We start from the raw sequence: 14,433 nt of genomic DNA, 5'->3' as shown, positions 1-14,433 counted from the left end.
GTTTGAATTTACATAAGTGCTTTGAGGCTATCATACTGACAGCATGGATGTGGGCTTTGTGGGACCATTGCACTCACTCTTGAACAATTTTTTCAAATGAATATGCCACCATACCTGTTTGTTTCATATTTTTTTTTTTGATTCTGCTTTATGTATTTAAAAACACTATTTACCTGAGGGCACCTGGGTGTCTCAGTCACTTAAGCGTCTGATTCTTGATGCCAGCTCAGGTCATGATCTCACAGGTTGTGAGTCCCAGCCCTGCAGAGCCTGCTTGGGATTCTGTCTCATCTTCACTATGCCCCTCCCCCTGCTCGTTTCTCTCTCTCTCTCTCTCTTTCTCTCTCTCTCTCCCTCTCCCACCCTCCCTCTCTCTCTCTCTCAAAATAAATAAACAAAAAAATTAAAAAAAACTGTTATTTATATGATCCAAAGTTTTAGTTGAACCACCATTCAGTGCTAGACATTAGATACACTTTTATTTATTTATTTATTTATCTATTTATTTATTTATTTATTTAAACTTGTTTTATTTTATTTTTTTTTTAAAGTTTATATCCAAATTAGTTAGCATATAGTGCAACAATGATTTCAGGAGTAGATTCCTTAGTGCCCCTTACCCATTTAGCCCATCCTCCCTCCCATAACCCCTCCTGTAACCCTCAGTTTGTTCTCCATATTTCTGAGTCTCTTAGGTTTTGTCTCCCTCCCTGTTTTTATATTATTTTTGTTTCCCTTCCCTTATGTTCATCTGTTTTGTCTGTTAAAGTCCTCGTATGAGTGAAGTCATATGATTTTTGTCTTTCTCTGACTAATTTCACTTAGCATAATACCCTCCAGCTCCATCCACATAGTTGCAAATGGTGAGATTTCATTCTTTTTGATTGCTGAGTAATACTCCATTCTATATATATATATATATATATATATATATATATATATATATATGCACACCACATCTTCTTTATCCATTCCTCCATTGATGGACATTTGGGCTCTTTCCATACTTTGGCTATTGTTGATAGTGCTGCTATAAACATGGGGGTGCATGTGTCCCTTCGAAACAGCACACCTGTATCCTCTGGATAAATACCTAGTAGTGCAATTGCTAGGTCATAGGGTAGTTGTATTTTTATAGTTTTTTGAGGAACCTCCATACTGTTTTCCAGAGTGGCTGCACCAGCTTGCATTCCCATAGACACACTTTTAAATTCTGTTTTCTGAACATCAATTACCCAATAACAATTTTCTATCCTTGGAATATATATTTCTTCTTCATTAGGAGCTCCTATTAAAGAAACCTGTGTCTGAGTCCATTTGGGCTGCTACAACAAAATGCTACAGAGTGGGTGGCATACAAACAAAAGAAATTTATTTGCTACAGTTCTGGATACTCAACGTTCGAGATCAGGGCACCAGTGGATTCAGTCTGGTGAGGGCCCATTTTCTGGTTCATAGATGGTGCATTTCTGTGTCCTCACATGGTGGAAGAGGCAAGGGGGGAGTCCTCTTTCTGGGGACTCTTTTTACAGACACTAATCCCATTCACAAGGGCTCCACCCAAAGCCCCTACCTCCTAATACTATCATCTCTGGGCATTAGGATTTCAGTGTCTGCACTTTAGGGGAACACAGACATTCAGATGATTGCACCTTGGACTTAAGTCAAGGCAAATTAATGTGTTGGCCAACATTTTATACATACACCCTGAAATGAGCTATATTATGTAAAGGAAATTAATACAAATTACAGTGAATTTTGCAATATTTCCTACATTAAACGTAGTCAACATGAATTATTCAGTGGTGAGGCCTATAGATGACAAAATACCATTTAGAGGGAGGAACAAATAAGGAAGGAAAGAATGAGAAAATAAGGTTGCATGGGAACGATAAGCAATACCAAAAATTATGCAGGTGCTTCTTTCTCAGATGTGGAAGGTAAGAATTGTATGATGACCACGAAAGACTTCAGGTAAGTAGACTAATCACATTTTAAAGCTGGGAACGATGTTGGAAATCTCTCAAGCTAGATTTCTGTCAATGTGGAGACTTGATACCTGGACAGCTGTGGCTTTGAGTCACATTTTATTAACAGTTTAACCTCATGCTAGTTACATATCACCTCCAAATCTCACTTTCTTTACCTATAAATCAGTGACCATAAAAATCCATACCTGTTAGATATATATATCTCTTTTTTTTTAAGTGGGGGGGGGGGGTGGCTAAGTGAGATAATACATTTGAAATTTGGCACATAGTGTCCCATTTCTATGGTAGGGAAACTGAGATATGAGTTGAATTAATTTTCTCAATTAGTGACACATTTTATGAGATAGCTGGGATCCGAAGCCAAGTATATGACTAAACTGAGTCCATGGGAGTAGAAGCACTAAACAGAATGACACCACACATGTGCCAGTCACTTAACAAGTTAAATGATGAGTCCAAGAGCACACAACTCATCGGTGGTCTGCAAAGCACAAGGTCATATCAGCTTCTTCCATTTACAAATGTAAACATCACTTGTGCTTAAGAAACATGGGGCTTGTGAAGACACAATGTTTTAAACTACATGCAGCCTTTTGAAACAGAGAGTACATCAATGTATCTTTTCCCATTCAATCCATCTAGTGTACATGGTTTACGAGAGACCTTGATCTTAGATTTAAAATGATATTATATTGGCAATGAGCATTCATCCTGTATTTAAGTAATTACACAGACTGTAGCAGTTAAAATATTTTCCTTGCAAGATTCTCTGGTTCATCAAAACATTTTCAGATCCATTTTGGGGGATTTATTTGTATGAACAGTTTAACACCTAAGGAGTATAAAGGTAATAGCAAGGGATGGGCAAATCATCATTACTATAATTTAGAAAGAACAAAGAGAATGTGTTATCAAGACAAAGTAAAAGAATAGCACAATTAATAATTTATTTCATTTGCATATTTGTTTATAGTTTTGGGAGAGTTTAAGGTATTTATATATTGGTTTATTTTGTAGCTTATTATTGAGCATCGTTTATGTGTTCCATCCTGGGCTAACAGTGGTGATTATAATCTTAAATGAAAGACAGGTGGTTCTTCTCATGGGGCTTACAGAAATTTCTCCATCCTACGGAATGTGACAAACTGTTCAAACCTCACACTTGGATCCTTATTCCTTTGGAATCTTGTGGAAGTTATTTCAGGATAGAAATAGTGTCCTTAAGTTTCCTCAACTATAAAAATGGGAATTATGAGAATCTTTTCTTAATATAAGTTTACTGTAAATTGGGGTGCCTGGGTAGCTCAGTCAGGTAAGCCTCCGACTCTTGATTTCAGCTCAGGTCATGATCTCATTGTTTGGTTTGTGAGATTGAGTCCCACACTGGGCTCTGCACTGTTAGTGCAGAGCCTGCTTGGGATTCTGTCTCCCTTGCTCTCTGCCCCTCCCCTGCTTGTGTGTGTGTGTGCACAGGTTCTCTCCCTCTCTCTCTCTCAAAATAAATACATAAACTTAAAAAAATTGTAAGTATTAAGACAAATTTTGAAGAGTATTTGTCACAATGCTTAGCATACACTAAAAGCTCATTATATATTAGATACCATTTAACATAGAGAAACCAAACTTGTTAAAAGAGAAATATAAACATAATTATAGATAGGTTTAAGCATTTATTGTATTCAGAATTGTGAAAATGTGTGCCCTATTAAACAATTTTATTCAACTTCCTTGTGGTGCCCTAAATCTCCTACCCAGGATGGAGTTTGCTCCAAACCTATAATGATAATTGCAATCATACTTAAGGCTCTGATTCTGCTTTCTCTGAGAGAGAGAGAAAGTAAATACAAAGATTGGTCGCCTTTATTCTTTACCTACACGTATTTATTTATAGAAGAATCTAACTTCTTTAAAAGGAGTTTGAATGCTTGTTAATAAAGCGCAAGAGTTGCTGTAGGGCCTTTCAAGATCATGGTCAGGCAATACACTGAAATTGAGATTTTCCAAAAAGGTGTATCGCAAAGTAAAAAGGAAAGTAAAATGGATACTTGGGACACTAGAGGGAGGCTACCAAATGACTTTTCAGTTTGCTTGGTTTTGTTTTTATAAGGAGAAAATCATTAAAGAGAAGGAAATGGTAATATAATGTATAGATTGCTCAAAAGTAATTATCTTAATCTCAAGCTTCTCTAGCAATCCTAAACCAAGCTTGTTTTCTGGAGGTGGGAGTGGGCAGAGCTGGAGGAGGAGGGATGAGAGCCATGCAGTAAGGGAAGGCTGTAGTGTGAATGGTTTTAATTTTGCTCACATACACTTCCGTCCAAGCTGTACGTGGCCCCAGGGTCATTTTCACATCACACCCGCTATCTCTTCCTCTGCCCGCAGAGACACTGGTTCCTAGTTGATGCATCTCAGAGATGCATGGGGGCAACTCTTCCCCTGAATCCATCCAAAATAAAGCAAAATAAATCCATCTTGCCTAAAGTAATCTGAGCATCACCTGGAGATGCAAAGACAAATCCTTTCAATAAAATGAGCGTTCTGAGCAATGATCTCACAGATTCTGCAGACATGGGTCCCCCCCACTCCTGCCAATCCACACAAACTCCTTATCTCTCAGTGTAGATTTAGGGAGGCTGGTGGGTGCATTCAGAGGGATGGAACTGGAGAAGAGAGGCACATTAGTTATTTACGAATTAAAACAGATTGAGAAATTTCCAGTGAAAGTTAGTCTTAGAAGATATGTGCACCATATAGACACAGATGCATGAGAGTGGCGCACGCCTGTGCGCGCGCGCGCGTGTGTGTGTGTGTGTGTGTGTGTGTGTGTGTGTGTGGTATAAGGACACATAGTCCATGCTACATTTATCTGTTGGGGACAGGCAGTAGATAATCCTAATCTCTTAGACATTTTAAGAGAGAGCATGAACACATTTTATCCCCAACCCTCAATCAGACAAGTTTCTTTTATGCACTTCAGGCACATTTGTGGTGATCGCAGAGGTAGTACAGCTTCTGAAAAAAGCAGCCTGCCCTGCGGATATTGGGCAGGGGCAATTTTCTTACCTGACACCGTGGGTGCTTTCATTTTGCTTGTTTATTTTTACCCCACAATACCACACCCTTTTCTTACCTAATGCTTTTTACCTGGGCTGGACCCGCCTGGTTCTGCCTCCTCGCCTGCCTCCCTCCTCTCTGCTCCGTCTCTAACACCCCAAGGAACCTGTGCTAGTGTTTTGAATCCCTAGTTTGCTCTAGCAGTGAAAGTAGACAGATTAGGAGCTAAAGCACATTTGACTGAAAGGCAGCTCTTTGCTTTCTTCTTATGCTGCTTCCCCTTCCTCTTTTCCCAAAGAGACATGTAAACACATGTATTTTCCTGTTTAAATTTAGCGAATTGGTCCTCTGCCTGTCCCTTGATTTAGCTATTGGGCTGAGCCTTGCTCCTCCCTTCCCTACTCGGATAGGAGCCACAGGGATCTGGAGCTCGAGCTTCCAAATTGAGCTGGCCTCAGGCCAGGTGACCTTTTCTTTGTAAGTTTCTTTCCTAAGCAGGGTTGAGGGGGGGCGCGGGGAGCTGGGATCTCTTTGGTGTTGTTGGGGGGGTGGTTAGTGAGGAAAGGAAGGGGGTGGAAGAGAGTAAAGGGCTGTTGTTAAACAGTTTCTTACCGTAAGAGGGAGTTCAGACCTAGATCTTTCCAGTTAATCACACAACAAACTTAGCTCATCGCAATAAAAAGCAGCTCAGAGCCGACTGGTTCTTTTAGGCACTGAGTCGGAACAGGCTTCTCTCAGCCAGGCATCTCCTCCAGTGGGATCCGCCAGCCCGTCCAGCAGCACCATGTGGGTGACCAAACTTCTTCCAGTCCTGCTGCTGCAGCACGTCCTCCTCCACCTCCTTCTGCTTCCCATCCCCTATGCAGGTTAGTCTTCTCTTTTTCTTCTTCATCATTACGATTTTAACTCTCTCCTGCTAACCTTGCCTTTTCCTAACTCTCTCCACCCCATCCCCAGCATCCTTCCTCAGCTCTGTGTGTGGCTTGGGTCCTTTAAACCTCTCCTTATGCTTCCTTTTGATATTCTGTTCCTGTTTGCAAGGCATTTACAATGATAATTAACATCCCCTCAGTGCTCTCCCCCCCCCCCCCACCCCCCAACCCAATCCCAGGGCTCTCTTAGCCTCTTAGCTGTGGACTGTGGGACAGGAATGAAGTGCTAACACTGGCTTGAATTTTGCTGGTTTGGACAAGTTGAAGGCTGAACAGAAGGTCTGGTCTGAAGAGGGGAGAGGGACTGTCAGTACAGCAGGGACTCACTTCTTTCCACAGGATATTTTTCCATGATGTTCCACCACCCCACGTCACTCAGTCAACATTCAGGGCTACATGAAGACTTTATACAGGTTTTCATTTGGAGAAGGCAGATTAAGCCCTGAGTATATGCATGTTATAAAAATGAAAGAGAAAGCCTGTCTTCTAAGATCTCATTCTGTCTGGGTATGGATGTCTGCCCTTTGAAACTGCAGTGCAAGGGAGGCAAAAATTGTGTGACTCTGATTAAAGCTGCAGAAGGGGTCCTTTCAGCCTCCCATTTTCTCCCCTGAATTTATAGGTTGGGAAGGAATTGCTGGTGAGTTCATACTACCTTCCTGGAAGTGTAGAGATTTCATCTGCCGCTTTGGGAAGTTTTCTGTTGTTATCAGGGCAAGAGGAAACATCTGTATTTGGTCGTATTATCATGGTAGTGGCTGAGATGCCAGAGGGAGAAGGTAGTGAGCACCACGGGTGGGCACAGGGGAATAAAAGAATGGAACAAATGCCCACATGGTAGACATGGCCTTTTCATAACACAAACCAGAGAACCGGCCATATCTTTTGAGATAAGTTAAATATGAAATTTATTGGAACTCTGATCTAGTCTCTGATGTAATGCAAGGGTTGAAAACATCAAGAATTTGCTAACTGACAAGGAAAGACATTCAGCCCACCTGGCTTTCTTCTTCAATCTTGTGAAGTGGTCCTTTTGAGAACAACACTGTGTGGGAAGGGCCGATTTGAAAACATTTAGGTAAGGTTTCTGAAGAGGTGAAAAAGAAGTGAGCTCAATCAAGCACGTTGTCATGCTTGAGGTATGTCATGCTAAAATGAACTCTCAGAAGACACTGCTGATTTCAGGAGGTTTAGGGCATAAATTGAGAGCATGGCTAATATCTTGAGGGCTTTCATTTTTAAAGATTCAAACGCTGATGGCCTGAAGTACAATATGGTTACCTGAAATCATCTGTGCTAATGTGAGGGAAACACAATGTGGAAAACCCAAACAGTAGATCAACCATAGACAATGTCTATTTGTTTTTGGCATGCATTACGGAGTTTTGGCAGGAGATATACATTCGTAATGATGTTTCACTTTGGCTAATGTTGAAATGACTGCGTTTCCTGAGTATAGGGAGAATGCAGCCCCAGAGTGTGCTGGCAGGCAAGGAGAGGACAATTGGGGATTACAGATATGCTGTGAGTAATTCCTGAAGTGGATAATGGTAAAATTGTCATCAAAAGAGGGTCTGGCTTGGTTTGGGTGGTAAGTTTATTTTGATAGGTTTTTTTTTTTTATGACATTCTCCAAACTGGAGAATATGGACAGTCCTCTTAGAACATACCAAGAAAGTTGGTCCTTTTTTATATCATCTCACATTGAACATTTAGGGCTTTTATTGTTAATTGCTTTTGTTATGCTCTTAGATTTATCCCATGAGTCTATATTTGCACATATTGTAAAATAATACAATGGGAGAATGAAAGTGGATACTTTAATGAGGTGACTATCAATCATGAGCAGGATGTGTTAAGGAGATACTTTATAGAAAAGTTTCTGAAGAAATATGCAATATAGTGACCCCGGCCATCTTTATAGGAGTTGGTCTACATAGAATTACCCTCCATATGCTTCTACCTACACTGGAAACTAATATCCAGTACCCTGTAACAAAAGAAGCACCAAATAAGCGCTTGATGTCCAGGAACCTGTGAGAGATATAAAGATGAACAAATGTGAAAGAAACCCACATTTGTTGAGCAACTGTTATGGGCCAAGCTCTAAAAGAACTTATTTAATTCTGATAAGATTGGCATTATTCTGCTCATCTTACATGGGGCACCTGATTTTAAAGACTTTAATTCTCTTTTCATAGTAAAGGGATAGAGCTGAGATTCTGACTCAAATCTATGAGAATGAAGTATGTGCTGTTTTTTTTTTTCTTTTATTTATACTGAAGCCAGAAGCCGTGAAATTAACTGAAATTGCCTTTTAAAAATCCATTTTGCTAAGTAATGTAAGAAACACTCTGCGTTAGGAACACTATTATACTATGACTGAGAGTTCATTTCTAGTGTAAGAAGTTGGGGGAAAATGTGGTATCCAGGCTGAGTATGAAAAGATGGATGGTAGTATGATCGGTACCTAGGTCAGGGGAACACAGAATGACCAAAGGCATAGAGGTGAGAAAGTATGAGCACAGGTAAGCATGTGGGATTGGTGTACCTGAGTACCAAGAGGGAGTACCATGGCCTGTGATTAGAAACTAAAATAAGGTCGTATGCACAGACATGAATGGTGTGCCAAAGTATTCTGAACATCATGGGTAGCAGTTGGAAATTTTGGAGTTGACAAGATACCTGACTTAAATTGTACTTCAGTGTGGTTGTTTTGGTTGCTGCGTGGAGAAACAGTTGTTGGGAGAAATAGGGAGGAGACCAGACGGAGGCTTCTATGACAATGACAATGACCAAGGAAGCCGAACGAAGGTGAAGAAGGGAGGCCCTGAATCTCACCTTGACTATTGCTCCATTTTCTTTGCAAGAGACTATTTTGCTGCTTCTCAAATACCAACTGTGAAATCCAAGTCCTTAGATAACAGCAATGAAAATGAAAATGTGGACTAGTATTTATGATTCTTGTCTTTGGGAAGTTTAAAGTCTCCAGTCACTACCGTTCCCTCCATTAATTATTTGTGTACTTTCATCTTAACATCTTGCCACTTCAAGCTGTTAATCACTAATCATGTGGGTAGGTTTCTCAGAATATGTGGAGCCAGATTCCTGCTTCTTTCCACACCCTGCAAATCCTTTCCTTGCATGATTTTCCTTTGAAGTCAATGGTTAGACCATACAGAGAAGAAAATATATGAGGTACTGAGAGAAATGAGTGTGAGGCCACGGACCAGAGGGAGAAATGTGTCTTTCTTCAAGCACCTTGATACATTTGACCCTACTTTCTGTTTGTAGGTTTTCACTAAGATCCTAATGATTTCAATTCTAAAATAGGGATTTCAGGTTCTTCAAGAAATATAGCTTCCAGAATGTTTTCCTATACTAGGAGAAGAGGAGAAAGGAGTTGCAATTTAAAGTACAAGAAAGCATGACAAAATTGCAGTGATCTCTCACCCTTTGATTTCATTTCAATATTTTGTTTATAAACTCCAACTAATAGTTATGCAGAAAAAATAGTAGAGAAAAATCTGATCCAAAGATATTTTCTTTGAGTTTCTTCCCAAATTAAGCTGGTCTTTTAACTGTTTTCACTAAAACAAGCATCAGTTGCTAATACATATGGAAGAAAAAGTTGAAACTATTTTCAGCAAAGGAGTTTTATTTTCACATTCTGTTTTTGAACGACTTCTGTTTTGAATTTTTCTTTTATTGAAGAAGAAATTAGTTTTATAGATGCCTGGATTACATGATACACAGCTAGCTTCAACTTCACATTTTATAGTAATTTATTACTGACCTAGTAGAAATGACTAAATTATAAGGGAAAGCTTCTAAATCATGAGAAATAAATAGTGAAAGGGAATCCTGATACCTGGCTCCCATTGCCTTTGATAAGCTCTGTAGCCCCAGACAAGTTTTTCACACCTGTCTATTATCTAGTAAAGGAAAATCGTAGATTTGTTTGCTTTTCTGAATGCTTTTTGATCTTTAGATGAAAGGTGGTGAGGGAAAAACTTATCAGCAAGCAAGAGTTAGGCTACTTTTGTGAGAGTCACACATTAACACATTTCAATAGGACAACTGAGGATCTGTAGAATTAAACACAAACAATAATCCCACAGAGACCTCTTTCTTCAATACTTGCCTTCATATTGCATGGTATTGAGAAAAGAAACTGGGGCATTGACAAGGGGTCCTCTTTTATTTGATAAATAGTAAAATGCATATCTTAATTTAATGTTTGCCTTACACTTCTAAAATTTAGCTTTATGCTCTTCTCTCACACCTAGACATGTATAATGAACACATGCATGAGGCCAATTTTAATTCTGTATTGTTAGTTAACTGAATTTATTTGACATAGATATGACAAACATATATGTGTGTATATACACACACGCGCGTGTGTGCGCACACACATATATATAGTATATGTGCACATTTCCTTTTAACCAACAGTTTTATTTACTGGATTTTCAGCATCATTAACTACTATTTTTTCTAAGAAATACTCATATGTATATAGGAAATCAGATGATTATTATTCTGTGAAACATTTCATAGCACCTAAGAAATAGTGCACTATGGTCAAAGCAAGAAATTCTTAATGTAGAAATGTATCTCCCATTAACATGGTCCTGTGGCAGAAACCAAAATGTGAAAAGAATTATACCACTTCTTTGCTTGGGAGAATAACAATTTCTTCTCTATGCCAGAAATTAAAGAATGGAATTTCAAAAACAAAGCTAAAACTTTGCATATTAATAACATTTTTTAATCCAAATTAACTTCCAAATATCTACTTAATAATTAAATAGCTTCAAATATAACATAACTTGCATTTTGTAGATTGAGTAATTGGTATATTAGCATTTCAGGTAATTAAACAAAGTCATTTGGCAAGTCAGTAAGAATGCCAGAATTATCATCTGTCTGCCAACGTTATGCAAGGCATTTGGTCCACACTCAATAAATAACATGTTGATAGATTATTTGGTTGATTGAATTTCTATGTTAAAATGTCATTTAAATTATATCTGTTGTACCATAGCCATTCCATCTTGTAGGACAAAGAAAAGTTGAAAATGAAAACATTATTACAGAAATTAGTACCAGTCTTTTGGGGATTGTGTTCTGGAGTTTTACAGAGAACCAGAAATTTAGAGGACTTCATGTTTTCTCTTATTTATTGTGGACTTCAGGTTAGGATAGACATTAATGAATAGCATCTGCATGTTTAATAAACCAACTGGAGCCAGTGGTTGCTGGCAAATTTGAGAGTATGATGCCATTGTTTGTACCTCACTCTGCTAGCCATATTTCCAAATTTTCTGCACAAAAATTTTACCCTCTTTTCTTGGCATATTTCACCACATATAAAGAGCAGGAATGCATTTCCTGTCTTACCATCCAAATTTCTTCTCTACTGATAGCCCTAAACCAGATCTTCAAAAAATATTTGTAAGCCATATTTCTACATACTTTCTTATAATTCTTTTAAAAAAGGTGGCATCACGAGTGTTTAAGAATGGGGGTTCTGAAGCTAGGCGGTTGAGTTTCAAATGAGTTTTGCTTAAGGGGCAATTAATTTTTCGCTGTGTCTCAGTTTCTTCATCTTAAGAATGAAGATATTGTTACCGCTTTTGTTACAAGGATGTTCAAAAGAACTGGCAGGCAGAAGAGAGGCACAATCATGCCTCTCCTTAATACACAATAGGTGCAGTCTCTTAGACATTTTCATTCTCATTGTGAAGATGGCGACCATCGTTAGAAACTAGGTAACTTTGGGCAAGTTGAGAATAAAGAAGTAAGCGCTTGATACTCTGAAGTTATCTACAAGATGAAGTCTTTTAGGATGTTTTAGTTCTGTTTTTCATGTTTTTAATAGGAGGCTTCATGCTATCTAGGGGCTTTGGAGAATACTTTCATGAAGAAAAATGATATTGCTACATTAAAGGATGATGTTTTACACACATTTGATTTATAGTAGTTGGCTTGATTTCAAGACAATTCAGTGATACTAAGAAATAGTGCCCCAAAGCACAGAAAACACTTATGAAGGAAATGAGAAGGGCTAAACTTGAGTAATATGAAATACTTCAAAGAGAGTCAGAAGAATTTATCCACTGTGCCATTTTCTAGTGAGAAGTTGCTCACATGTAATTGAGTTGGCTTATCTAATTAATACTATAACTTACATAAGGGCCAACTGTAGAAGGAAATGACAAATTTAATTATAGAGCATGATATGATAAGCCCGGGCATTTGCTTACATACTGTTTGGAGAATATCATGTCATTTATTTCTTTAGAGTGAACTCTGTCCTAATTTTTAAAACCATATTTCATTTTAAAGAATGTAGATGAGTGACTCTACATGACAAGTTATTTATTCTTCACTGATTACAATATTCCTCTTTTGCTCTTAACTATCTGAGAGTATCAATCCCCACCTCACTTCACCCCCAATCCCTGGAGATCTAGTATGTTGTCAGATAAAATCACTATCTTGTGGATGATCCTTAAGGACATTTTTTTTTTCTATATGAGCCTTAAAAGCTTTTCCTCCATTTTTTAAAAAAAATTATTATTATTAATAGAAGGACAGAAGAAAAGAAGAAACACACTTCATGAATTCAAAAAGTCAGCAAAGACTACTCTAATTAAAGAAGACCCATTACTGAAGATAAAAACAAAAAAAATGAACACTGCAGACCAATGTGCCAATAGATGTATTAGGAATAAAGGACTTCCATTCACTTGCAAGTAAGTTGCTTCATTTTGTTCTTAGGATAACTTTCCAAATACAGCATCTACTAATTATCATCATGGTTCCCCCCACTTTTTGGATTCATGTAATTTGCCCTTAAAAGTATAAGCTTGACTTGAGTTTTCACTCATTATAACAGGAGACGTTGCTCCCAGTTGATGGAAATGTGAGTAAGGGAGAGCACATAAACTGATACCATTTAGAATCCACAGTGCCTCTGGTTATGGAATTTGTGTTTTCTCATCTTATGAATAGTTGAACTTTAGAAACTAAAATTCAACTAGATTGCCTTTTATCCAACATTTTAAAGTATTCTATTCAGAGTAAACATTTATTTTTTCTTGCAAGAGGAAGAAGGAATTTCTTGCAAGAGGAATTTTCAGAATATAAGTTGGGCAAGAGCCAGAATTTACTGCAAGTTACGTCATTGTCTTAAGGGATTGAAATAAAAGGTGTTGAGAGAATTAGATTAAAAGACTAGAGGGATTGGTGTCAGCAGCAAAGGCTACTCAAAAACAGTTAGGGGATAGTGATGATGAAGTTTTAGGTGAAAAGTGATGGGGCAATTCAAAGAGGTATGAAGAGATTCCAAAGGCGACTTTTCTTATCTTTTGAAATTCCCTGCCTAACCTCACAGGGAAGAACTCCTTCCTACTTTGCCAGTGAGCCCAAGGATAAAACTCGGGAGTTTCGGGCCATGAAGGAGACAATTGCATCTGAATAATTTTCTGAGTTGCCAGAAGAAAATGCATTTCCCCATTCTTCCCCATAAACATCCCAGCCTCTCACTTACTTGACACCCCTTTATTCCCTATCTCATTCTATTTTGACAGGATTGCATGTGGTATCTTGTCAATTTTGAATTCTATTCATGATCACATTTGGGCAGTGTCATGTCCCATGAATACAGATTTTAGTAAAGTCGAGGCAAGTGACCCTACTTTCATCTTGCCTTTTTTTTTTTTTAGATAAATGAGTGTTTGGCGCCTGAGGGAAAGAGTATGGTCAGAGAAGGTCCTCGACAGATGTAGGAAGAGAGACTGTCTCCTTTCTATTCATTTATAACTCCTCTGGAAGTATTTTTCTTGCCAAACTGCCACTTTCTGGGAGAGATTTCCTGGCAAGGGGAGTGGAGAATTGACTTTGCATGTATATTCCTGTGATAATTCTGTTTCTTTCCCTGACTTTCCTGCCTTGGGATTGTATAAAATGAATTAGAGAAAACTACTCTCAATCAGTGTCATAGCTGTGTAGATCTACAGTGATGTTCTTTTTGCAATTGAGGAGGTTAGATTTATTGTATTTTCCCCTCACAGGCTTGGGAAGGTGAGTCGAAGGAAATGGGAGAAGTTCATCTCATTATTGATTTTTAACTCTGAATCTGAAAACACACTTTCCTGAATCCACAAGTAAGGAAGGCATTGTGACCTCCCGATTTTCACATTTTTCACGCCTTATCTCTAGTAAACAAAAGAAAAACTTTTCCCTTTGTTTTATTCAAGAGGAACTAAAATGATTTTGCTGCATTAAAGAACACATGTGACCTGATTAAAAATCTTTACATATCCCACATATGAGGTTTCATACTTTCCTACTATATTCTGGTTGAGTTATATTTAGTCTTCAAATTTATGGCAACCTGTGCAGAAAACCACATGTATAAAACCTTTGTACAGCCAAAGTTCCTC

At 38.2% G+C, this 14,433-nt stretch overlaps 1 protein-coding gene across 4 annotated transcripts in view; it reads left to right on the top strand.

Annotated features, from left to right (window-relative positions):
- Positions 1–5,087: 5,087 nt before the first annotated feature.
- HGF (hepatocyte growth factor) overlaps positions 5,088–14,433 on the top strand; it is a 78,359-nt gene continuing 69,013 nt past the window's right edge. The window contains exons 1-3 of one of the 4 annotated variants that reach the window (XM_060632333.3): positions 5,089–5,522; positions 5,756–5,911; positions 12,576–12,741. In XM_060632333.3, coding sequence (XP_060488316.2) covers positions 5,830–5,911; positions 12,576–12,741 — 248 coding nt within the window. In that variant the 5' untranslated portion in view covers positions 5,089–5,522; positions 5,756–5,829. Of the gene's footprint in view, positions 5,523–5,583; positions 5,912–12,575; positions 12,742–14,433 lie in introns of those variants that run through there. The other 3 variants (XM_060632332.3, XM_060632334.3, XM_078442518.2) reach the window with 3 other exon arrangements.

This window comes from Panthera onca, chromosome A2, assembly GCF_046562875.1.
Source record: "Panthera onca isolate mPanOnc1 chromosome A2, mPanOnc1 haplotype 2, whole genome shotgun sequence".
Lineage (NCBI taxonomy): Eukaryota > Metazoa > Chordata > Mammalia > Carnivora > Felidae > Panthera > Panthera onca.
Note: the sequence above shows the minus strand (reverse complement) of the source record. Positions and strands in the feature narration are given on the sequence as shown.